At 44.9% G+C, this 27,013-nt stretch overlaps 1 protein-coding gene across 7 annotated transcripts in view; it reads left to right on the top strand.

Annotated features, from left to right (window-relative positions):
• Positions 1–26,698, top strand: part of TUBGCP2 (tubulin gamma complex associated protein 2) — a 158,751-nt gene extending 132,053 nt beyond the window's left edge. For all 7 annotated transcript variants that reach the window (XM_029609584.1, XM_029609587.1, XM_029609585.1 and 4 more), the window contains 2 exons: positions 14,507–14,670; positions 25,883–26,698. In XM_029609584.1, coding sequence (XP_029465444.1) covers positions 14,507–14,670; positions 25,883–25,994 — 276 coding nt within the window. In that variant the 3' untranslated portion in view covers positions 25,995–26,698. The remainder of the gene's footprint in view (positions 1–14,506; positions 14,671–25,882) is intronic.
• Positions 26,699–27,013: the final 315 nt, after the last annotated feature.

Below are 27,013 nucleotides of genomic sequence, written 5' to 3'. Positions count from 1 at the left end.
CATTGGATCTTAGGATTGGACTTGGGGCCAGGCTACTGGCTATGACCAGCAATGCAAGTCCATCTACCAGTTCCCAATCCCAGAGAGGTCTCCAGTTGAGCTCAGGTTAGCCCTTTAAAAAAAAAAAGATAGAAAAGACAGAGCAGAGAGAGTTTCCTGAGAGAAGGATTTTGGTCTGTGATTTTCTCTACCCCGAGTAAAGTTTAAAAAAAAAAAAAATCAGAGAGCACCGTTGTGCCGTCTGAGATGGCAGTGGTTGGAAACTGCAGACAGGAAGGATTTTCCGGTGAGTCTTTGATGGGTAGGCAGCCCTTAGTCTACTCTGGGTGGGGGGTGAAATGCTGATAATCTCAGCCACTAATCGAAAATGGACAGGCCCAATTTTTTCACAGGACAAGCAGGATGGTAGTCCTCAATATGGGTGACATCATCAGGATGGAGCCCAATCACAGAAAACTTCTGTCAAAGTTTCCAGAACTTTGACTGACTCCTACTGGGCATGCCCAGCATGGCACTAACCCTGCAGCCAGCAGGGGTCCCCCTTCAGTCTTCTTTTTTCCACGCAGCAGTAGCCTCATGGTAAAGGAGCTCTGAAGAGATTCCTGACAGGAATTTTCCTCATGGAATTATTAAAAGTTAAATTGCCCCACAGGGTTCCCTCCTCTAACTTTTCTCTGACTGCGGTACTCCGGTAAGTTTTTACCCATTTTTCCGTCTATTACCGTCGAGTTTGGCCCTCGCGGCCTACAGGCAGTCGACCGTACCGCGGCTCAATTTTTTTCAATGGCAATGGCGTCGGGGTTCCATCGGTGCCCGGACTGTACTCGCACCATGTCTATCACAGACCCCCATAAAGTCTGTGTAATGTGTCTCGGCCATGAGCATGATATCCTGACTTGCACCAAATGTGCCCTAATGACACCAAAAGGTCACAAGGCCAGAATGGAGAAGATGGAACTCCTCTTCCGTGCTCAAACCCCGACTCCCATCAATTGCATCGACGTTGTCGGAACCGGCACCATCGACTTCGTGCTGGCATCGACCACCAATCGGTGACCGACCAGCATCGACGACTTCACGGCCATTGACACCCTCTACTCCCCCTTAGGATAGAGAGGATCGCAGGGAAAAACATAACCATCGACACCGTAAGACTCAGACCATCGAGGGAGCGAAATCATCGACCTCGCCATCGTCCAAGCCGCTGTCAAAGAAGCCCCGTCCAGGAAAGGCACCGACCATTCCTGCGACCGGGTCACCGAGGCAACCCTCACCCGATCGGGGTTCGGGAGCCACGACTCCGCCTTAAACGGTGGTCCCTCTGGCTATGCCTCTGCCTCCCTCTTCTGTTCCGGAGTCGGGGCTGCTTGCTCCAGGACTCCGAGAAGACCTGGACCGGCTGCAACGGCAATGCAACGTCTCCAGGTTCCTCTGGCACCGGCACAGAGTGTGGAACCCACCATCGACCCGATTCCAGCAGAACTGGTACCACTGCTATCCAGGATGGAGGTGCTGATGGCCGCCTTTCCACTGATGGGTTCCGGGTCTCCGATGGCTCCGATGCCCTCCCCGCTGACAGCGTCATTGGGAGGAGAAACACCGTTCTGCATCCCTCCATCGGGAGTTTTGCCTCAGCCATCGATGCCAATACGTCCATCAGCGCCACAGAGTCATCCATCGATGCCCTCGATGCCTGCACCGGTGCCTTCGATGTCATCATCAGTGCCTCCGGTAATTCCTCCGATTCCTTCAGAGCCTAGACCGGGACCCTCAGGTATCCAACCCCCTCTACTTCCTAGAGGGAAATCTGCTGATCCTTATGATACTTGGGGTGATGATACCTCATCAGACACCGATGACTTACCCTTCACCACCTTCACCCACTGAAAGCGTTCTCCTCCAGAGGACCTCACATTTATAAATTTTGTGAAGGAAATGTCTGAATTGGTTCCTTTTCAACTACAGATGGAACAGGATGATAGGCACCAAATGATGGAGTTACTTCAATTCCTGGATGCCCCCAAGGTGATCACCTCTATTTCCATTCATCAGGTCCTTCTCGATCTCCTCAAAAAGAACAGGGAAAATCCTGGATCAATTGCTCCAATACACAGGCTGACACTACTTATTTAGTTCAGTCAGCCCCAGGCTTTCCAAAATCACAGCTTGATCACCACTCGGTTGTGGTAGAGTCTGCACAAAAGAGGGCAAAAAGGTCAAAACCTCACTTGTCTACCCCTCCTGGCAAGGAACAAAAATTCCTAGATAACATTGGTCGACGAGTTTTCCAAGGAGCCATGCTTATCTCCCGAATTGCTGCCTATCAGCTTTATATGACCCAATATAACAGGGTCATCTTTAAGCAGATACAGGGCTTCTCAGACTCCCTGCCTCAGCAATTCCAAGACCAACTACAAACCCTTGTAAGCAAAGGGTTTGAGGCAGGCAAGCATAGATCAGAACATCTTATGACATTTTTGACACTTCTACCAGAGTGTCTGCAGCTGCTTTCTCGGCGAGACGGTGGGCCTGGCTCAAGTCTTCTGACCTTCGCCCAGAAGTGCAAGACCGGTTGTCCAACCTACCGTGTGTAGGAGATAATCTGTTCGGTGAACAGATCCAACGGACGGTGGCTGAATTAAGACCATCATGAGACCCTCAAGCAGCTCTCTTCGATCCCTTCCGACTTCTCCTCAAAGCAGCCTTTTAGAAAGGACTCTATGAAGTCGTTTTACTGTCCAAGGAAGTCCTACCCGCCACCAGCCAGATCCCGTGCTACGAGACCTTATCAAAAACCACAGTCTCGCCAAACCCGAAAACAAAAACCCCAAGCAGCTCCCCAACCAGGGCCTGGTTCAGGTTTTTGACTTCCGCTTGGAGAGCAGCAGCCAGATTCCTCTGTCGCACATACCAGTCGGAGGTCAACTGTGCCATTTTCACAACATGTGGCATTCAATCACATCCGACCAATGGGTATTGGCAATCATTGCTCAGGGTTATCATATGAACTTTCTCGCCCTTCCGCCTGACTCCCTAACATCCGATCACTCCATTCTTCTGGATCAAGAGGTCTCCCTCCTTCTCTAGTCAAGAGCAATAGAACCCGTTCCATACACTCAGCAAGGCCTAGGGTTTTATTCCCGGTACTTTCTAATCCCCAAAAAATCGGGGGGTGTTCATCCAATTCTGGACCTACGTGCTCTCAACAAGTACCTCCAGTGGGAAAAGTTCAAGATGTTAACCTTGGGATCGCTTCTATCTCTTCTACAAAGAGGCGACTGGCTCTGCTCTCTGGACCTCCAGGACGCATACACCCACATTGCGATAACTCCAGTTCATCACAAGTATCTGAGGTTTTTAGTAGGCCCCAAGCACTATCAATACAGAGTGCTTCCATTTGGCCTCGCATCTGCACCACAAGTCTTTACAAAATGCCTCGTAGTCATTGCAGCTTTCCTCAGAACCCAAAGTGTTCACATCTACCCCTATCTGGACGACTGGTTAATCAGGGCTCCAACTCAGCAAGCTGCTCTGTCGTCCCTCAGTCTAACCCTACACACTCTAGTTTCGCTAGGATTTCTAGTCAGTTACAAAAAATCGTATGTAGTCCCACATCAAACCTTGTCGTTCATTGGGGCAGACTTGGACACCTTCCAGGCAAAGGCTTTCCTGCCTCGACAACGAGCACTAACTCTCGTGTCTCTCGCTCACCAGCTGCAGTCTCAGCGCGCTGTGACCGCTCGCCAGTTTCTCGGCCTTCTCAGACATATGGCGTCCTCAGTCCTTGTCACACCAATGGCCCGCTTGGCCATGAGACTCATGCACTGGACTCTGAGGTCACAATGGATTCAAGCTACTCAGCCTCTGTCGGCCATTGTCCACATCATCGACTCACTTCGTCTGTCTCTCGCCTGGTGGAAAAATCAGACCAATCTCTTCCAGGGTTGCCCTTTCAGGTTCCGAATCCTCAAGTCATTCTCACCACCGCTTCCAACCTCGGGGGGCCCACGTAGCTGATCTGCAGACACAAGGCTGTTGGTCTCCAGAGGAAGCCAAACATCAAATAAATTTCCTAGAGCTTCGAGCAATACGATACACTCTCAGGGCTTTTCAGGATCGCCTGTAAAATCAGGTCATCCTAATTCAGATGGACAACCAGGTGGCCATGTGGTACATCAACAAGCAGGGAGGCACAGGCTCCTTCCTTCTGTGTCAGGAAGCTGCACAGATTTGGGCAGAAGCTCTTTTCCATTTGATGGACCTCTGGGCCACCTACTTGCCGGGAGTGGACAATGTTCTGGCAGACAAGCTGAGTCGCGTTTTTCAACCGCACGAGTGGTCTCTCAACCCCTCTGTAGCGAACTCCATCTTCCAACAATGGGGATATCCTCAAACAGACCTCTTTGCGTCCCCTCAGAACCACAAAGTGGACAATTACTGCTCCCTCATTCGCAGCAAACATTCTCAGCCCAGATACGCATTCTCCCTCTCATGGGCAACCGGTCTGCTTTATGCATTCCCTCCACTTCCTCTTCTCTCGAAGACTTTCTTGAAGTTACGTCAGGACAAGGGAACCATGATCCCTGATAGTGCCTCACTAGCCACGCCAAGTGTGGTTTCCCATACTTCAGGATCTCTCCATCCGCAGGCACATTCCCTTGGGAAAGGACCTGCTTCTGATCACTCAAAACAACGGGTGCTTACGCCATCCCAATCTTCAGGCCTTGTCCCTGATGGCATGGATGTTGAAAGGTTAAGCATTCAACCACTTAACCTTTCAGATCCAGTTTCCCGTGTCTTGATTGCTTCACGGAAGCCTTCCACGAGAAAATCTTACCCTTATAGATGGCAAAGGTTCATATCATGGTGCTCTTCTCAGTCCCTTGATCCCTTTTCCTGTCCAATCCCGAAGTTTTTGGACTATCTCTGGCATCTGTCAGCGTCAGGTCTCAAGACATCTTCCATCAGAATGCATGTCAGTGCAGTAGCCGCCTTCCATATAGATATCGGGATGTCTCTATATCAGTACAACCCCTTGTAACATGCTTTTTGAAGGGCTTGCTCCATATCAAGCCACCATTACGTCCTCTGGCCCCTTCTTGGGACCTTAATCTGGTTCTCGGTCGGCTCATTAAACCACCATTCGAGCCTCTTCACTCCTGTGACCTAAAATATCTCACATGGAAAGTGATTTTTCTTTGGCTATCTCTTCAGCTCACAGGGTTAGTGAGTTACAAGCTCTAGTTACTTATCCGCCTTACACTAAACTCCTGCAGGACCAGGCGGTACTCAGCACTCACCCGAAATTCTTACTTGAGGTAGTTTCTGATTTTCATTTAAACCAATCCATCATACTACCTACCTTTTTTTTCCCCGGCCCCATGCCAGTCCAGGAGAACAGGCTCTGCATACTCTTGACTGTAAACGAGCTCTAGCTTTTTACCTAGACCGTACAGCTGCCCACAGGGAAAGCACTCAATTATTCGTATCTTTCCACCCTAACAAGTTAGGGAAGCCTGTGGGTAAGCAGACTCTCTCCTCCTGGTTAGCGGACTGCATATCCTTTTGCTATCATCAAGCGGGCATTTCATTTCAAGACTGTGTCAAAGCACACTCTGTGAGGGCCATGGTGGCTTCAGTAGCACACCTGCGATGGGTGCCGCTTCCTGACATTTGCAGGGCTGCCACCTGGAGTTCTCTCCACACCTTTGCAGCCTACTATTGCTTGGACAAAGCCGGAAGACAAGATTCCATCTTCGGCCAGTCTGTCCTTCGTAATTTATTTCCAACGTGACGTACCTACACCCTTCCGCCTGCCCGGTGGGGTTCAGGATGCCCTCTCCCAAATTCCACCCCAGTTGATGTGCCTGTTGCACGTCTTTGGGAACATTTGGTGCATGTTCGGACATCCTCAGCTCGGTACTCACCCATATGTGAGGACAACCATCCTTCTTGTCCTGTGAGAAAGCAAATGTTGCTTACCTGTAACAGGTGTTCTCACAGGACAGCAGGATGTTAGTCCTCACAAAACCCACCCGCCACCCTGCGGTGTTGGGTTCGTAACGTTTTATTTTTTGGCACTGCCTGTAGCTTTCAAATAAGACTGAAGGGGGACCCCTGCTGGCTGCAGGGTTGGTGCCATGCTGGGCATGCCCAGTAGGGGCCAGTCAAAGTTCTGGAAACTTTGTCAGAAGTTTGCCGTGATTGGGCTCCATCCTGATGATGTCACCCATATGTGAGGACTAACATCCTGCTGTCCTGTGAGAACACCTGTTACAGGTAAGCAACATTTGCTTTGTGTGCCATTGCAGGGCCTGTGTAGAGTGTGCCACGCAGCCGCATAGAAAGGGCTGCTCTGCTTGGCCAGTATTCGCACAGTGGAGGTTCCAGGGACTTGCTCTGTGACTGGTTTAGTGCCGCAAGGTCAGGGATCAGTCCTTGGACCAGTTCTTTTCAACATTTTTGTGAGCGACATAACTGAAGGATTGTCTAGAAAGGTTTGTCTTTTTGCCGATGATGATAAAATCTGTAATGGACAGCCAGGAAGGTATGGAAATCATGAAGAGGGATCTAGCGAAGATCGAGGAATGGTCTAAAATTGGGCAGCTAAAATTTAAAGCTAAAAAATGCAAAGTAATGAATTTAGGATGTAAAAAAAACCAAGGGAAAAGTACAGTATTGGAGGTGAAGTTGTTCTGCACACCAAGAGCGGGATCTGGGAATAATTATATCTGATGATCTTAAGGTAGCTATAGCAGTGATAAAAGCCAAAAAGATGCTTGGCTGCATAGGGAGAGAATTGGTCAGCAGAAAAAGGGAGGTGATGTTGCCTCTGTATTGGGCCCTGGTGAGACCTCATTTGGAATACTGTGTACAGTTCAGAAAGCCGAGATCCGATGCTCTTTGGGACCGGAAGATCCGCCTCATGAAGTTCAGAGGGTCCACTTGCTGATAACCACAGTGGGTGGTCGCTTCCAGGAGTTCTGCAGAGAGTGGACCCACATTACTTCAGACCAGCAGGTATTGAAGATTATCTGCACTGGACCTACAGCAGCCCATTCGTGATGTATTCATGGTTTCTTCTTGTTCCTCTCTGACCAAGCAATGGGTGGTCTGCAAAACTCTGAAACTATAGCTTTTGCAGTTCGTGATCCCTGTTCCACCTGCCGAGCAGGGCCAAGGCCAATATTCCATCTTTTTCCTGGTACCCAAGAAGGATGGAGCTTTTCACTCTATTCTGGATCTCAATGGGTGATCTGCAGTCTGTGGGTGATTCATTTTCATATGGAAATGCTGCGTTCTGTTCTCGCTGTGATAATGCAGGGGAAGTATCTCTGCTCCCTCAACTTAGCCAAGGCCTACATGCATATTTGATCAGAAGTACCTGAAGTTCTGTGTGCTGCGGGAGCCATTCAGGCTGGCAACTGCACCCCACATATTTTCCAAAGTGGTGGTGAAAATGGCTTCAGTTCTCAGATGCAAAGGCATTATGGTCCACCTGTATCTGGACGATGGATTAATTTGAGCAAGTCTCATCAGGAGGCGGTTTGCGCCCATGTCTTAGAAGGCTTGGGCTGAGTGGCAAATTTTGCGAAAAGCAAATGTCAGCCCTTGCAGTCTCTGGAATACTGAGTGGCCAAGCTTTCCTTTCAAACGAAAGGTTGACCAAGATGATATGGCAGATTTGGAACCTGCTGAGTCTTCCCTCTCCTACTGCTTGGGATTATTTGCAGGTCCTGGGAGTGATGGCAGTGACTCTGGATTTGGTCCCTTGGGCTAGAGCTCACATGGGGCCGCTTCAGGACTCACTCTTGTCCTGCCGGTCTCTGCAGAGCCAGGAGTATGGATTATGGCTTCCCTTGAGGTCATTCATTCACAACTCAATTCACTAATAGCTGAGTCCTCCACATCTGCTCAGGAGGGGGAGGGGGGGTGGAGGTCAGTTTGGTCATCCCTTCCTGGATTTTGGTAACAACGGATATGAGTTTAGTCGGTTGGGGGGTTTATTGCCAGAATCAGTGGGCACATGAACAATGAACTCCAGAGAAGGCCTCGTGGTCTATCAGTTGGTTAGAGTTCAGGCCCACCACTTTGCTGCATTTGCTCCCCTTGCTCCAGGGGAAGGCTGTTCAGGTCCCCTCAGACAATGCAACAGCAGTGGCTTATGTGAATTGGCAAGGCAGAACCTGGAGCTGGGAGTTGTTGCAGAGACAGTTATGCTTTTTCCGTGGGCAAAGGAGCACCTCCAGGTGCTATCATCGGCTCACATTACTGGGCAAGAGAATGTGCAAGTGGACTTCCTCAGCAAAGACTGTGGGGCCACCCACAAATGGATTTAATGGAACGTGAAGGTTAGTCTATTCTTCAGTTGGCGATGAGAGCCAGGATCCATGAGAATCTATGCACAAGTACACCCTTGGCCTATGAGAGAGCTTCTTTACATTTTTTCCCCATGGGCCCTCAGAGGAAGAGTCCTTCAGCACATACAGATGGAGTGCAATCGGGTCATCCTGATTGTTCCGGATTTGCCACGCAGAACCTGATACGTGTACCTGATGTGTCTTTAGGTGGACCATCCCATGCATCTCCCATGATCAATGGGGCTGCTGACTCAAGGGCCTGTGGTCATGGATGATCCAGTTCTATTTTGTCTTGCTGCTTGGCTCTTAAGCGGTGACGTTTGTGCAGAAATCTTTACCCTTTTGAAGGCACATAAACCTTCTACCTTGTTGGCTTATATACTTGTTTGGTATTTATTTGAGGCCTTTTGTAAGACTAGGGTGACAATGTCCTGCATCTTAGTTTTTCTTCAAGGAGGGCTGGATAAGGGGCTTGCCTTGAATTCACTGAAGGTTCAAGTGACAGCTATTTCATGTTACCAAGGAAGGCTAGGTGGCCTGGCTATAGCGGCTCACCCAAATGATTAGTGTATTAGTGGTAAGGGACAGTTTTGCGGAAGTCATTGCGATGGAGCACGCAAAGGGTTAACTTAGCTACATTGCACCATCCCTAAGTAGTGGCGATCATGTCACATGATGAAAACAGTATTGTCTGCCTCCATCTGCTAGTAGGGGGAAACAACCCACCTGTACAGGACTGGAAAGGAAATTAACAGATAAGATTTCTCCCTAGCAGTCATGAATTAAAGGAGTATATTAATTTATCACATGAAGACAGCATTTAAAACTTGAGGTAGTTATAAGTTTAATGCCTCCCGGAATAAATACACTTTCAGATGCTTCCTAAAAACCTTGTGGATTGAAAACTGGGAAGTGATTCCACCACATTGCACCAATGACTGAAAATATTCTCACTCTGGTTTCTGTTAATCTGACTACCTGAAAACTTGGAATGTATAACAGTCATTGACCTGCAGGTCATAAAAAGTTTAATACTTGGATCTTTCCCTGGTAAAAAGATTAGTTGAATCCTGGATATTATTTTTTATATGGGTTACGGCAATGAGGGTTAGACTGTTTTTTAAAATAGAGCTGTTAACCCACATATACCAATAAAGTTAATATTATGGGGTTGTTATAGGCTGCTCTAATTGTGTTGGAGTGACTTTTACTCTATCACAATTGTAATTTCTTTTATTTATGATACAATTTTTATGTCATTTGACTTGGATAACTGTTTTGGCTGGGATTGCTGTATAAATGCTTTACCTTTTCATTTCTGACAAAATTGTTTTGGCTTTGGTATATAGTTAAACTTTATACAATGATGGAGTTAGTGAAGGCAGCTCAAACATCTATTTCTGAGTCAGGTTCCAGTCTGACTCTTTCCTTCACCCATGGTAATTCTGCCAAGGGGCCATGCCTCTTAAGTGTGCTGTTTTTCTGTCAATGAATAATTTTCTACAATAGACATTGGTTTATTTATTATAAAATGTTTTGATAGTTTTTCATTTGTATTTAAACATAGTTATTCTTGGAATGAGAACAGACCATTGCCTGGTAATTTGGCACTTAGCTCAGATGAGTCATAGGGAAAGTGACAAGTGGTTTTGGTTAAAACTAAATTCTGTATAATGAAGCCTCCCACAGGGAAGCATAGATCAGTATCCTTATCTTTAGTCTGTAAAAATACTTAAGCTGCTTAAATAGCCATTCACATTGATTTGTTTGTTTTTGTTTTTTTGCATATCTGCCATGACACAGCATCTGCTTTGTAGCTGGGTTTACTGTTTGTTTAATGTTTTATGCCATAAAATAGCAATGGTTCTGTAAAAAGACTAATTAAGCATTGAACACATCCACCAGGTTGGAAGTTACCCCATTTAAAGGATGAAACTAATTTTGCTCTCTCCTTCTGCTACAGGGATAGGTTTGGCTTATATCTCTTTACCTTTGTCTGGAGTTGTGCTTTCGGTAGAAAATAGATCTGAATGAATATCAGTCACAGGCTGAACACTGTAATAAGGAATTTGAAATCATAGCAGAATGGCACATGAGTAATTTTGTAAATCTAAAAAAATCTTTAAACACTTTATGGGTTGCAAAATAGTACCATTTCAAGATTGCTGATTGTCACCATTTTCTTACTTCCTTAAGCTAATGGAATAGCCAAAATATATTTTTGTCCTGAAATGATTTTATCTATACAGCAAAGAAAGGTGGCACCAAGAGGACAGGGGAGGATTTACCTCCCTCAGGTGGCCAGTATTCCCCCACCCTCTATGTTCCAGAGATACATAAACAAGGCATTGAAAATGCTATGCCACCAGTTGTTAAACCACATTATTTGTCTTTAGAGAAACAGGTAGAAACCTTTCAAGGAGATGATGAAGAAGGCATGTACTATTTGATAGGAGCTTTTTTCAATTTTTGTAGTCCTCTCAGGAAGTACTTTTAGTGCAGTGTGCTCTGATGGTATGTTTTGCTTTTGAATCTGATGTAGTTTTTGAGGAATTTTTCCAGAATAAGAATAATCTTTTTCTAGGTCTGAAGATATGTATTTTCCCAACATTTATAATGTATCTCAGATTTATTACTTCTATGCCAGCATGTTGTTGCTGTCCCAATTCCTGGTTTTCCTGTAAGTGTTTGAAACATCAGGGAAACAATTATGCATTCTTAGATCAGCTTCATTTGTAAGCTTTTTTTTTCAGGTTAAATTGTTAAGACTCCAGTTCTACTCCAGTGAATAGTTCCTTTTCATCCCCTAGATCAATCCTGAAGAGTGGTGTTTTTCATGCCTACCAGAACATGGAGACAGAGAACCAAAGCTTCACTGGACAGTGGTACTTAAGCCACCTGCAGTTGCTCAGTATTATCTGACTCCAGCAGATGGATGTGGTATAAAACCCTGCAGTCATGTTAGAGACAGGTTATTTGAAAGAAATTGCAGCCAAATTGCTCCCAGGGGTGTTAGGCTCTGGGTGAGGGCCATCCCCTTAGTGGAGTAGGGGGGGCGATGACCCTTGGATTAGCAGTGCCCTGGCTTTCTAGAAGGGCTATCAAATCCAATGTCTGGCTTCCTCATTCTCTGACCTTCTACCCGTCTCCTGGACCTCCTTGCCTTGGATCAGGGGAGTATTAATTTCATTTATTTTGGAAAGGATCTTGTTTCTTTAAGAAGAAAAAAGAAGGCACTCAGGAGATTTTTTGACACCTCTCGGAGCAGGAGGGAGAGAAGGACTTCTCAGAGAGGCAGTTGAGCCAGGATTTGGCAGTGGTGAGCACATCTGTTTTTGGCTCGGGCCTGTGTCTGCCATGTCTGAGAAGATTACATGCGCCTCCATAATGGTGGCTCCCATGGAACACGCAGGAATTGCAAGGCATGTGGTGCATGCAAGGCCAAACTTAAGTTGTCGGGGTGTAGTTCCTGTATAAGCAGCAGGGAAGGAAGTGTGGTAGAACAATTTCCATGACTGAGTGCACGAGACCGGGGGAACAAAAAGTAGGTGCCATGATAAGTTGATGCAATTAGTGTTGCTGTGCTGTGCAGCACAGGAACAATGGCCATTTTGTCTACCATTCCCATGGTGCAGGGCATGTCAAAGAAAGGTACATCATCTCCCCCATTGTTGTCCCCAGTGCTAGAGGCCTTGGAAAGAACCCAGGGTGGGTTTGAGGAGGTCAGTGATTCCTTAGAAGGGGAACCTAAAGGAGAAGAAGCCTTTTCAGGTGAGTTAGTTCTTTTGATGCATAAGGCTTTTCTATCTAGAAAAGACGCAATGGGAAAGATTTCACAAGGTAAGAGGTTCCATGTCCCCACCCCAAGGTGCGGAGGTTATTTTGCTGGGTGGAGAAGAATTTGATCCTGTCAGTATTGCATGTTGCTGGCGTGGAAAACATTCAGGCCAGTTTTCTCAGCAGGCACATACAGGATCCCGGAGAATGGGAATTGTTGAATGAGGTGATGTCTTATTCATTCAAGATGGGGTGTTCCTCAGATGGATCTAAAGGTGTTTGAGATAAACTTCAAGGCTTGAAGATTCTTCCGTCACAGACTAGAGTGAGGGGCAGAAGGCCTCTGCAATCTCCAAGCCTTGGCCGAGCAGGATTCTTCTATAAGTGTTTTTGCCCTGGATACTGATTGGCAGGGTTCTGTGAATGATAGACTCATCACGGGCAGGTGATTCTGGTGGCTCTGGAATGATCCTGGTAAATCTTGTGCTAGACAGTCCATTGAGGTTTGTGCATCTCCCTGTTTACTTTGTCAAGGCTCAGTTGTCTTGGAACAGGCAGCACACACTTTTGTCTTGCAGCTTGGCTTTTGAGCAGAGGCAGTTGAGATTGAAGAGTTACATGGAGGAGGTTATTACAACCTTGCTTCGAGCTAGGGAAAACTTCAACTTCCTTGGCTTATGTGCAGGTCTGAAGATGTTTCAAGAGTGTTGTTTCAAGCAGGGGGTAGTGCCTCTGCAGGCATTTATTCTTTTTTGTAGAGAGGGCTCCAGAAGGCCTTGAATTCCCTCCAGATTCAAGTGGCTTCCTTGGCTTGTTTCCAGGGAAAGGTAGATAATTCCTGTCTGCTGTCACACCCGGACATAGTTCAGTTTCTCAGAGGAGTGAAACACTTATCTTTACTTGGTACTGTGAGCATTGTGTAAGGTGCCTTTTGAGCCCTTAAAGAGGTCTTCTGTAAAGGATCTCATGTTAAAAACCTTTTTTATTTTTTTTTTTTTGTGCCAGTGTGTTCAGCGAAATGCATTTCTGAGTGCAAGCTTTGTCATGTAGGGACCCTTTTTCCCAGTTCTAGGAGTGGGGAATCTCTTTGCACTGTTCATTCCTTTTTGCCGAATGTGGTTTCCACTTTTCATCTGAGCCAACCTTTTGGAAATTTGGAGGCATCTGCTCCTCAGGCTTGGGAATTTCATTTGTTGGATCCACGTTGAATTCTTTTGCGGTACTTGAAAGTCACCAATAGTTTTCAGAGAAAGATCATTTATTTGTGCAGTTTGCTGGATGTGGCAAGGGAGAGAAGGCAACGAAAGCAACTATTTCTTGTTGATTGAAGGAGGTGATCTTTGGCTTATATAAGCAAAGGACTTACAGACTGAGAAGGACTTCAAGTGCATTCAACTAGGGCACAAACTGCATCCTGGGCTGAGTGTCGATTGGTTGTGCCGCAAAAGATTTGTCAGGTGGCAACTTGCTCTTCATTGCATACTTTTGCCAAACACTACAGGCTGATTGTTTGGGCTCCAGAATCAGCAGGTTTTGGTAAAAATGTGTTGTGAGCGGATCTGTCAGTTTAAGGGCGTTTGTGTACATCCTGTTCATCTGGACTTATCTGGAGGATGAAGAGGAAGGGAAAATTGGTTCTTACCTGCTAATTTTAATTCCTTAAGTCGCATAGATCAATCCAGAACCCCTCCTTAAATTTATTCTTTCCACTTTGTTTTTTGTGTATATATTATGTCAGAAATTTTCTACAGTACTCCAGTGTGGAGGTTGTTTAACCCTGCTCTTTATAAAGTAGGGGGTTAGTTATTAATTTTCTGATTTACTTAGGTACAGTTCATACTGAGCAACTGCAGGTGGCACAGTGGCTTAAGTACTGTACAGTGAATCTTTAGTTCTGTCTCCCTCTGCTGGTTGGGATAAAAAAAAACCCCATTCATCTGGACTGATCTGTGGGACATAAGGAATGAAAATTAGCAAGTAAGAACCAATTTTCCTTTCTGATACTTGACTATTCCAAGATTGCCACCATTATTAGGTGGTTATCTGTTTTGAAGGTTAATTCTCACTTGCTTTAAGTTTGTAAATTTTGTACATTTCTGTATATCTTTCTGTTTTGTAATTATTGGCCTTTTATTCTTTGTGTTTTTGCTCTCCCTCCCTCTTCTAATTTGAGGACTTTGGAAAACTGGTACTTATTATTTTCCTTTTCTTCTAGCCTGTATTTCCTGTAAGGAATGTATTTTTTTCTGTAGTTCGTGAAATTCATAAGTATAAAAAAAAACCAAACAAGGTGGCGCAAGTTCTGGAGCTCCTGAAAGCCTAGATACTGTAATGTTTCTAATGTTTTCTGGGCATTTTTCTTCTCCTAGTATTTAGCAGAACATGTTGATGCACTTCATTCAACCGCTGAATTTGAAGCAACCATCAATAAGTTTGACAGCAATTTCTCCACACATCTCCTTGACCTGTTAGACAAGCTGAGTATTTACAGCACCAATGACTGCGAGCACAGTATGATCAATATCATTTACAGGTAAGTGGGGATTTTCCTGCATCCTGTTGCTTTTTAAATGAGAGATTCTTGTAAGGTCCAGGAACAGCCATAAAGCATTCAAACAAAAAGAAATCTCAGGTGCAAACTAGTCCAATAAATTCATGTTTTTGTATTATTGACTTCCAAATTAATATAACAAAGCTTTATTAGTGTAGACTGCCAGAGTCACAGTTTAAACACCACTAATTTGGGGGTATGAGGAATTTGTTCATTTGTCATTGTCAGTGTTTTGCCTTAGTTTTTTACTTCATTTGTGTACTGATCTCAATAGCATTATTTTTTTCCTAAAAATTTGAATTAATAACTGGATTGTCACAGGCTTCAGACAGTTTACTGCACCAAATTCAACTCTTAGCCCCAATTTACCTTAGGAGATCTCACATTCCTTATACACACACCTGCTCTCTATGTTCACAAATACAGGCATGCCTGGTGGTACCATCCCCAAGAACAATGCACCTCACCAACACCAGGAAGAGAACTTTTTGCAGGTTCAGTCTCACTACTGTGAAATTCCCTACAACTTTACATAACTCACCCCAAATTTCCTATCCTTCAGAAAATTAGTGAAAACCTGACTCTTTGAAGCAGCATTTGTTGCCAACCAATAACACAAACTCTACTAAAAACTTTGTACATAGTGCAATATGGCCCAAGGAACTATTTATATGATATACCTGGTTTAATAATGTTAACTATTACAACTTAATGTACCAATTGTTTTTTTTAACTATTATATTGTACTGTACCAGCTGTACTATTCTGTAACCTGCTTTGAACTCCCCAACTGGAAAGGTGTGTCATAAATAATGATAATAGTGAAATATCAGCAAGCTGTACAGAATGGAAAATAATAGTTTTGCTTCTTATGCAGTACATTGCTAAACCTATTTGTTTAGAAAGGACTGTAATTGAGATGGTTTTGTTAATTTCTCTGAGGATAAGAAAAATGGCAGTCTTCAAACATGGGTGACATCATCGGATGGAAGCCGGCATGGAAAACCTATGTTAAAGTTTCTAGAACTTTGACTAGCTTCTCTGAGCATGCATTATACCACTCATCCACATGGGGTCCCCTAAGTCTCTTCCTTAGGATTTCAGGGAAGTTGCTTTTTTCACATGAAGTTTTTTCACGGCCGTGATCAATGTAGGTTCCTTCCCAGTTTTCCCCTTATTGTCTTTAGCCAAGTTTTTCAGTGTTTAGGGCAATTTTCTAGGGCAGTTGTTTCCTGGGGTGGCAGAGCTTCAGTGCCCACTAACCATCATAGGCTACCGCCATCAAGTTCGATATTGTGTCCCTTTTGTTTCTAGTCAATATGTCCACATCCAGGTTTAAGCCCTGTCCTTAGTGCTTGAGGATTATGATGATCACAGACCCCCATGATCGATGTATCCTCTGCCTTGGGGCATCACATGAAGTCTGGGGTTGCAGCAAGTACACCCAGATGATCCCTAAAGGGCTTAAGATCCAGTTCGACAAAATAGAATGACTCTTCGGGCCAGAGAAGACCAACCCATTGGCGTCAGCAGGACTATTGGTTCCGTCAGTGTCTGTGGCTGCTAGGGACTCTGGAGAACAGGCCATCATCTACTTCCCCTGGGGCAAAGACGTCTGGTTTATCGTCTTCAGCCTCTCTACCAGGTAAGGACCAATCCGAGCATCGAGGGAAGCCAAAGTAGCATCAACATCTGTCCTAGTCTATGTACGGTGCTGGACAAGGGGATGCACCAGCTTCTGCTGTGAAGCCCCCAAAGCATCCTCATGGTGAGGAGCACCGATCCTCCATAGATACCCAGGATCTGATGCCCACCACCGATCTTCCTCTCTGGTCTGAAGAGGATTGGTTGCATCTCCTGGTTCCAGTCTGTCTTGGCATTGGCACTCTTTGAGGAGCTTGAGAGGTTTTTGCAGCTGGCAGTGGAGAAGGCGATATGGAGCCTCTGTGTCAGGGCACAGACAGCACCAGGCCAGGCGCCATCCCCAGCACTGTCCCTCCTCAAGACACTGTTAGAATCTCTGCACACCCTCATTGGAGTATTACTGATGCAGCCTGTGTCGGTTCCTGGGGTAGTATCGATGCCCAGTGGTGCATTAGTGGCGCCAGCAGCCAGTCTGGTGCTTGTCCATGATGCCTCAGAGTATAAAGCTCTGCTGGGGACTGGGGTGATGCCTGGGACTGAGTCCCCATGGCCAGTCAAGACAGTACCCATACTGCTAACTGGAGGCCGAGCACCTAGGGCAGTGATGGGAACTCCAGTCCTCAAGTGCCACAAACAGGCCAGGTTTTCAGGATATCCACAATGAATATGCATGAGAGATTTGCATGCACTATCTCCTCTTTATGTAAATCTTTCTCATGCATATTCATTGTAGATATCCTGAAAACCTGGCCTGTTTGTGGCACAAGAGGATTGGAGTTCGCCACCACTGGCCTAGGGCCTCTTCCACTGCTTCTGGCATTGAGGACAAGGGCCCATATGACCCCTTGGATGATGACTCCTGTGATGTTTCTGATGAGCCATCAAATGGTGGTCTCTTGGAACTATCTCCTCCCAACAACAGAAGGAAGTCTCCCCTCGGAAGACCTCTCCTTTACAGGATTTGTCACAGTAGTGGCGGAGGCCATCCCATTTCAGTTACAGACTGAGGAGGATACCCAGCACAAGTTGCTGGATATTATCTAATACGTGGAGCCTCCCAAGCTGCTCTTGGCAGTCCCAATGCTCAAGATCCTTGTGGAGTTACTGTTGAGGATGTGGGAACACCCCCTCTCAGTTCCTCCTGTTAATAAGAAAGCAAACACGATTTATCTCATCCAGAAGGCTCTTGGATTCGACAAAAGTCAGCTGCCACACAGGTCTGTGGTGATCGAATCTGCTCTTAAAAAAGCCAACCATATTCGGACCCATTTCTTGGCACCTCCAGGGAAGGATCAGAAGGCCATGGATGCTCTTGGGAGAGAAGTCTTTAAGGGTGCTATGCATATCACCCACATAGTGGCCTACCAGCTCTACGTTAGCCAATATATGCAAGACATCCTGAAGCAGATGCAGGAGATGGCCGAGCAACTGCCTCAGCAGCAGCAGGACACTCTCCAGTCACTAGTGCATAAGGACCTGGAGTGTAGAAAACATGGTGTCAGGTCATAAGAACATAAGTAAATGCCATACTGGGTCAGACTAAGGGTCCATCAAGCCCAGCATCCTGTTTCCAAAAGTGGCCAATCCAGGCCATAAGAACCTGGCAAGTACCCAAAAACTAAGTCTATTCCATGTTACCATTGCTAATGGCAGTGGCTATTCTCTAAGTGAACTTAATAGCAGGTAATGGACTTCTCCTCCAAGAACTTATCCAATCCTTTTTTAAACACAGCTATACTAACTGCACTAACCACATCCTCTGGCAACAAATTCCAGAGTTTAATTGTGCGTTGAGTAAAAAAGAATTTTCTCCGATTACTTTTAAATGTGCCCCATGCTAACTTCATGGAGTGCCCCCTAGTCTTTCTATTATCCGAAAGAGTAAATACTGATTCACATCTACCCGTTCTAGACCTCTCATGATTTTAAACATCTCTATCATATCCCCCCTCAGCCGTCTCTTCTCCAAGATGAAAAGTCCTAACCTCTTTAGTCTTTCCTCATAGGGGAGCTGTTCCATTCACCTTATCATTTTGATAGCCCTTCTCTGTACCTTCTCCATCGCAATTATATCTTTTTTTTGAGATGCGGCGACCAGAATTGTACACAGTATTCAAGGTGCGGTCTCACCATGGAGCGATACAGAGGCATTATGACATTTTCCGTTTTATTCACGATTCCCTTTCTAATAATTCCCAACATTCTGTTTGCTTTTTTGACTGCCGCAGCACACTGAACCGACAATTTAAATGAGTTATCCACTATGACGCCTAGATCTCTTTCTTGGGTTGTAGCACCTAATATGGAACCCAACATTGTGTAATTATAGCATGGGTTATTTTTCCCTATATGCATCACCTTGCACTTATCCACATTAAATTTCATCTGCCATTTGGATGCCCAATTTTCCAGTCTCACAAGGTCTTCCTGCAATTTATCACAATCTGCTTGTGATTTAACTACTCTGAACAATTTTGTGTCATCTGCAAATTTGATTATCTCACTCGTCGTATTTCTTTCCAGATCATTTATAAATATATTGAAAAGTAAGGGTCACAATACAGATCCCTGAGGCACTCCACTGTCCACTCCCTTCCACTGAGAAAATTGCCCATTTAATCCTACTCTCTGTTTCCTGTCTATTAGCCAGTTTGCAATCCACGAAAGGACATCGCCACCTATCCCATGACTTTTTACTTTTCCTAGAAGCCTCTCATGAGGAACTTTGTCAAACGCCTTCTGAAAATCCAAGTATACTATATCTACCGGTTCACCTTTATCCACATGTTTATTAACTCCTTCAAAAAAGTGAAGTAGATTTGTGAGGCAAGACTTGCCCTGGGTAAAGCCATGCTGACTTTGTTCCATTAAACCATGTCTTTCTATAAGTTCTGTGATTTTGATGTTTAGAACACTTTCCACTATTTTTCCTGGCACTGAAGTCAGGCTAACCGGTCTGTAGTTTCCCGGATCGCCCCTGGAGCCCTTTTTAAATATTGGGGTTACATTTGCTATCCTCCAGTCTTCAGGTACAATGGATGATTTTAATGATAGGTTACAAATTTTTACTAATAGGTCTGAAATTTCATTTTTTAGTTCCTTCAGAACTCTGGGGTGTATACCATCTGGTCCAGGTGATTTACTACTCTTCAGTTTGTCAATCAGGCCTACCACATCTTCTAGGTTCACCGTGATTTGATTCAGTCCATCTGAATCATTACCCATGAAAACCTTCTCCATTACGGGTACATCCCCAACATCCTCTTCAGTAAACACCGAAGCAAAGAAATCATGTAATCTTTCTGCGATGGCCTTATCTTCTCTAAGTGCCCCTTTAACCCCTCGATCATCTAACGGTCCAACTGACTCCCTCACAGGCTTTCTGCTTCGGATATATTTAAAAAAGTTTTTACTGTGAGTTTTTGCCTCTACAGCCAACTTCTTTTCAAATTCTCTCTTAGCCTGTCTTATCAATGTCTTACATTTAACTTGCCAGCGTTTATGCTTTATCCTATTTTCTTCTGTTGAATCCTTCTTCCAATTTTTGAATGAAGATCTTTTGGCTAAAATTGCTTCTTTCACCTCCCCTTTTAACCATGCCGGTAGTCATTTTGCCTTCTTTCCACCTTTCTTAATGTGTGAAATACATCTAGACTGTGTTTCTAGAATGGTATTTTTTTTTAACAATGACCACACCTCTTGGACATTTTTTACTTTTGTAGCTGCTCCTTTCAGTTTTTTTCTAACGATTTTTCTCATTTTATCAGTTTCCCTTTTGAAAGTTTAGCACGAGAGCCTTTGATTTGCACACTGTTCCTCTTCCAGTCATTAAATCAAATTTGATCATATTATGATCACTATTGCCAAGCGGCCCCACCACCATTACCTCTCTCACCAAGTCCTGTGTTCCACTGAGAATTAGATCTAAAATTTCTCCCTCTTGTCGGTTCCTGAACCAATTGCTCCATAAAGCTTATCATTTATTCCATCCAGGAACATTATCTCTCTAGCGTGTCCCGATGATACATTTACCCAGTCAATATTGGGGTAATTGAAGTCTCCCATTATTACTGCACTACCAATTTGGTTAGCTTCCCTAATTTCTCTTAGCATTTCACTGTCCGTCTCACCATCTTGACCAGGTGGATGGTAGTATACCCCTATCACTATAGTTTTCCCTGACACACAAGGGATATCTACCCATAAAGATTCAATTTTGTATTTAGTCTCATGCAGGATGTTTATCCTGTTGGACTCTATACCATCCCGGACATAAAGTGCCACACCTCCTCCCGGGTGCTCCTCTCTGTCATTGCGATATAATTTGTACCCCGGTATAGCACTGTCCCATTGGTTATCCTCTTTCCACCATGTCTCTGAGATGCCATTTAAGTCTGTCATCACTCACTGCTATACATTCTAATTCTCCCATCTTACTTCTTAGACTTCTGGCATTAGCATACAAACATTTCAAAGTTTGTTTTTTGTTCTTATTTTCATTCTGCTTTTTAATTGATAGGGATAAGTTAGAATTTTTTAGCTCAGGTGAGTTTTTAGTTACAGACACTTGGACTGTTTTTCTAATTATTGGAACCTCACTGTCGGGATGCCCTAATTCTAATGCATCATTAGTATCCTTTGAAGATACCCCTCTCCAAACCATGCGCTGCTGAGCGACTGTCGGCTTTCCCCTTTGTTCTAGTTTAAAAGCTGCTCTATCTCCTTTTTAAAGGTTAGCGCCAGCAGTCTGGTTCCACCCTGGTTAAGGTGGAGTCCATCCCTTCGGAAGAGACTCCCCCTTCCCCAAAAGGTTCCCCAGTTCCTAACAAAACTGAATCCCTCTTCCTTGCACCATCGTCTCATCCACGCATTGAGACTCCGTAGCTCTGCCTGCCTCTGCTGACCTGCGCGTGGAACAGGGAGCATTTCAGAGAATGCTACCCTGGAGGTTCTGGATTTAAGCTTTCTACCTAAGAGCCTAAATTTGGCTTCCAGAACCTCCCTCCCACATTTTCCTATGTCTGTGCCCACATGTACCACGACAGCCGGCTCCTCCTCAGCACTGTCTAAAATCCTATCTAGGTGACGCATGAGGTCCGCCACCTTCGCATCAGGTAGGCATGTATGTTACCAGGCGATCCTCAAGCCCACCAGCAACCCAGCTATCTACATTCCTAATAATCGAATCACCAACTATGACGGCCAACCTAACCCTTCCCTCCTGGGCAGTAGGCCTTGGGGAGATATCCTCCGTGCAAAAGGACAATGCATCACCTGGAGAGCAGATCCTTGCTACAGGATCCTTTCCTGCTGCACCTGGTTGGTGCTCTCCCATCATGAGACCACCTTCCTCCAAGGCAGCACCAGGGCTGCCAGTCTGAAGTTGGGACTTGACTACTATGTCCTTGAAGGTCTCATCTATATACCTCTCTGTCTGCCTCAGCTCCTCCAGGTCTGCCACTCTAGCCTCCAGAGATCGGACTCGTTCTCTGAGAGCCCGGAGCTCTTTGCATCGCATGCACATGTACAGCTTCTCACCGGTGGGTAAAAAATCATACATGTGACCTACAATGTCTTAGATTGGGCATCACGGGTCTCTGCCACTGGGATTGCTGCCTCCAGATTCACCTGCCTGCAGGCCTCCAGTCTCTGTCAGGAAGTGCAGGAGCAACTCACTGACATGCCATGCACTGGAGAGAATCTTTTCAGAGATAAGATGACTCTGTTGCTCAGATGCGGGAGCACCATGTGACACTCCAACAGTTCTCCACTGGCAACCAGGACCTGTCTTCCTCTGCCAGGATGTCTTTGAGATCTGGCCAGATGAAGTCTTTCTTCCACCTGAGGAGATTCTATTCTCCACCTCCTCGACCCCCATCAGCATCAGCAGGTCCCTCACTGTTGCCTCATGCCTTCTGGGGCTTCGGGGCCCTCTGCTGCCTGTCAGTCAACTACCAGAATAGAGTTTTAACTGGATTTCAGGGAAGATAGCCAAGTCCACCAAACCTGAGATGATGGAGGCAGTGGTTCTATGCAAGCCTTTTGCTCAGAGGGATCGGTGGGTTCTGTCCATCATCTGTGGAGTGTATAAAATAAACCTTTTGAGTATCCCTCCAAATTGCCCCAAGCCCCCAAGTCCCTATTGGGACAAGTAACATACCAGGAAGTAGTTCTTGTGGAGCTCTCCTCCCTCTTAACGGCCATGGCGGTTGAGCCTGTTCTACTAGGGCATGGGGGTGGGAATTTTACTCCTGGTACCTAATTCCAAAGAAAACGGGGATTCTGTCACATCCTACATCTAGAACAAGTTCCTCAGAATAGAAATGTTCAAGATTCCCTGGTCACTTTGATCCCCTTGTTGCGAAAAGGGGACTGACTTTGCATGCATCCTTCAGATCGAGGGAACATTCATATCAATGACTTCCAAGGTCACCAGAAGTATCTCAAATTTGTAGCGGAACAGCAGTATTTCTAGTACCACCATCTAGTCTAGCATCAGCCCCCCCGCCCATGTCTTCACAAAATGCCTGGCCATGGTGGCAGCACACCTTCACAGACTGGGAGTCCATGTTTTCCCTTACTTGGATGATTCACTGGTCAAGGGAACATCTTGGGTCCATGCGCTTGACCTTATGGGTACTGGAGTTGCTAGATTCGTAATCAACTACCTCAAGTCCCATTTCAGCCTGTCACCTCAATTGGACTTTATAGGAGCCCTGCTGCATATGGCTCAGGTCAAGGCCTTCCTGCTGAGACACAGGGCCACAGCTTTGATGGCCATCACAGCAGAGATTCAAGCAAGCCAGCATGGCACATGTTGAGGCTGTTGGGCCACATGGCTGCAACAGTATATGTCACTCCCTTGGCATGATTACACGTGCAGAAAACCCAATGGACAGTACAGACCCAATAACATCAGGCTACTTTAGTGTCTTTAGGATTGCCTCTGAATCACCCCATCCCTTTGGGACTCCTTGTCCTGGTGGTGGAAAGATTCCAATCTGGAACAGGGGCATCTTCTTCCAAAGTCCTCTGGTACAAATTGTATTGACAATGAATGTGTCCACCCTAGGCTGGGGAGTTCATGTAGATGGGCTTAGCACCCTAGATCTCTGGTCCATCCAGGAACAGTTGTCAAATCAACTTCCTGGAGCTCCAGGCGATTAGGTATGCTCTGTGGGCTTTCAGAGATTGGCTGTCCACCAAAATTGTGTTTACAGACAGTCAGGTGGCAATGTGGTATGTCAGCAAGCATAAGGTATGGGCTTGTACCTCCTGTGTCAGGAAGGTCTTCAGATATGGCCATGGGCCCTCTCCCAAAGGATGGTGTTCAGGCAATGTTTCTATCTGGAAGGAGAACATGATAGTAGAGAGGCTGAGTCATTCCTTTCAACCCCACAAATGGTCTGTGGTCCAAGTTGTAGCGAATCGGGGCTTCCATATGTGGAGAAGCCTGGAAGTGGATCTATTTACTGCACCTTGGAACAGAAAGGTTCTTCAGTTCTGTCCTTGTTCAGGTCACACAACAAACCAGCCTCTGACAATTTTGCTCGCCATTGGAGTGAAGACCTCCTGTATGCGTATCCTCCAACTTCTCTGGTGGCAAAGACTATGTTGAAGCTTTTTGAGGGCAAGGGGACTATGATTCTCATAGCCCCTCATTGGCCCAAACCAGTCTGGTTTCCACTCCTCTGGGAGATATCCATCAGGAAACTGATCAGGCTGCGAACTTCCTCAGATTTCATCACCCAAGATCGAGGCAGGTTGTGGCATCCCAAACATTAGGCCCTTAAACTCACAGCCTGGATGTTGAGAGGCTGATTCTAGAACCATCCAATTTCTCGGAAAATGTATCTCTGGTTCTGGTAGCTTCCAAAAAGCCTTCCACTAGAAAGTCATATGCACTGAAAAGGAGGTTTTCAGCGTAGTGTGAGCAAAAGGCCCTAGATCCCTTCTGCTCAACACAAAACCTACTTGACTGTCTTCCACACCTTTCGGAGACTGATCTAAAGACTAACTCCATTAGGGTTCACCTGAGTGTGATTGGCATATATCACCATAGTGTAGAAGTTAAGCCCATCTCTGTACAGCCTATAGTTGTATGGTTCATGCAAGGTCTGCTTCAGTTGAAGCCTCCCCTAAGGCCTCCCATAGTGTCTTGGGATCTTAGCATGGTTTTAGCTCTGCTGATAAAAGCTCTCTTTGAGCCTTTGTGCTCCTGTGACTACCTGACCTGGAAGGTCATAATTTTGCTGGCAGTCATTTCAGCTTGCAGGGTCAGTGAGTTCCAGGCCTTGGTGATTTATCCACCTTACATTAAGTTTTTCCACGATAGGGTGGTCTTATGCATGCACCCTAAGTTCCTGCCAAAATGATGTCTGATTTTCATCTTAAGTAGGCCATCATCCTGCCAACATTTTTCCCCCAGGCCCCATTTACATCAAGGTGAATGAACCATACACAGTTTGTTCTGCAAAAGAGCCTTAGCCTTCTATTTGTAGTGGACAGAAGCCCTTAGACAGTCTCCCCAACTTTTTGTTTCTTTTGCTCAGAACAAGTTGGGGGATCGCTGTTGCCAAGCAGACACTTTCCAATTGGCTAGCAGACTGCATCTCCTTCTGTTATACCCAGGCAGAATTTCATCTTAGGTGCCACATCAAAGCTCACTCTGTTTGAGCCATGGCAGCATCGGTGGACCACTTGTTAGCAGTTCCCATGGAGGAGATCTGCAGGGCTGCAACGTAGAGTTCTATCTACTCATTTGCATCACATTAGTTTGGATAGGTATGGCCGACGTGACAGCAGGTTTGGTCACTTTGTCTTTAGAACTTGTTTGAGGTTTAGAACCCAACTCTTTTCCCGCCTAGGGTCCATTCTTTCTGTTCAGATTGCCCCCCTTGCTTGTTCCTAACAAAACGTGTTGTGCCTGTTGGTACTTGTTTTGTTGGTCCCCTTTTTTGGTTGGGGGGCACCTGTAGCTAGGGATTCACCCATGTGTGAAGACTTCCATTCTGCTTGTCCTCGGAGAAAGCAGAGTTGCTACCCTGTAACAGGTGTTCTCCGAAGACAGCAGGATGTCAGTCCTCATGAAACTCGCCCACTACCCTACGGAGTTGGGTTTCCACTTCGTGGGTTTTCTTCTTATTTTAATTTTTCGTTCCTCAATTCTATGCTATAAGACTGAGGGGGACCCCATGTGATTGTGTGGTATAATGCTTGCTGAGCAAGCTCAGAGAGACTCAAGACAAGGTTCTAGACACTTTGACATAAGTTCTCTGTGCCGGGCTCCATCAGATGTCACCCATGTGTGAGGACGGACATCCTGCTGTCATCAGAGAACACCTATTACAGGTAAACAACTCTGCTTTCTAAATGTACTTCGGGGTTCAAATTTTGCAGACTTCAGTTCTTCCCTCCTACTTCTTCATGCCTGTAAAGCTATTAAGAGGTTTTAAGAACCTCACCAATGCACATAGCTAGCACTTTTTTAAATCTCTAGTTTAATTTTTTTGATAAGTTCTAAACAATTTGCATTTTTGTTTGTCAACAGATTGGATTTTAATGGTTTTTACACAGAGCGCCTAGAACGTCTATCTGCAGAAAGGAGTCAGAAAGCAGCTCCTCAGAACAGCTTGCCAAAAACTGTAGTGGCTGCTCAGTAAATTTAATTGTATATTTTTAGAATACCTTTTGCTGTATTATATAAAGAAACCATCATCTGCAATCTGTATATTTTTTTTTTCCTTTTCATCCCTGACATATAAATCCTACCAGCCTGGAAATAGGAAAGGCCGCATGCTATATAATTATGTTTGACTTTTTTGTATCTTGTGGTGACTCATGAAATATTTTTGCTAAAGATTTTTCATTTGCTTATTTTTACTACTAAATGAACAATTATTTACCTTGACCTAAATTTATATAATATTAATATCTTAGATGACAAACTTAATTATTTTACAAGTTATAGGTCTGTGTGTTTGCTTTTCAACTTTACCTTTATATATATTGTAGAATTTTCATTTTTCATTAAAGCAATAATGTATCATTCAGTTACATAATGTTTTATTGTCTGCTGCTACACACTAGATTCTAATTTAAGGCAGATTTGTTCATGTTGTACCAAAATTTTACATCAAAAAGAGGTGTAGACACATCAGATATGTTATCTTTCTTAGTATTGCTGTGAAAAACCCCTCATTTATACTAAAATGTAACTTATTTAATATTAGCCAATCATAATTGGCACTACCGATGGAATGCGCCTTCATTGCCTCTTATTTAATCATAGGCTATCGTGTATACAGCACAGTTAAACCTTTTTAAGTCTTTTTTTTTTCTTGTGCAAATAAAATGACTTATATTAAAGCCGTACTTTTGATTCAAAGATAGACTCAGATGAATTGGACCTACCTATGTACAATTATACCGATTCACATAATGACAGGATAAAACTAAGCGGTTCCTGTTGGTTCCCTTTCTGAATAGAGCATTTTAAAGTAAAGATCCAACTGTGAGCACCAAGGTGCTGTCAAAAAAACAAACAAACAAACTCTGGTGCAAAATTGTAGAAAGAGTATAGATCTGGGATTGGATATAAAAGAATTTCAGTCTGAGCACGATCAAGATGATTATTAAGAAATGGAAGGTGTATAGCACCATCACAAGCCTGCCTAGATCA

This window comes from Rhinatrema bivittatum, chromosome 7, assembly GCF_901001135.1.
Source record: "Rhinatrema bivittatum chromosome 7, aRhiBiv1.1, whole genome shotgun sequence".
Classification (NCBI taxonomy): Eukaryota; Metazoa; Chordata; class Amphibia; order Gymnophiona; family Rhinatrematidae; genus Rhinatrema; species Rhinatrema bivittatum.
The sequence above is the reverse complement of the archived record's forward strand: the minus strand, read 5'-3'. Positions and strand labels throughout refer to the sequence as shown.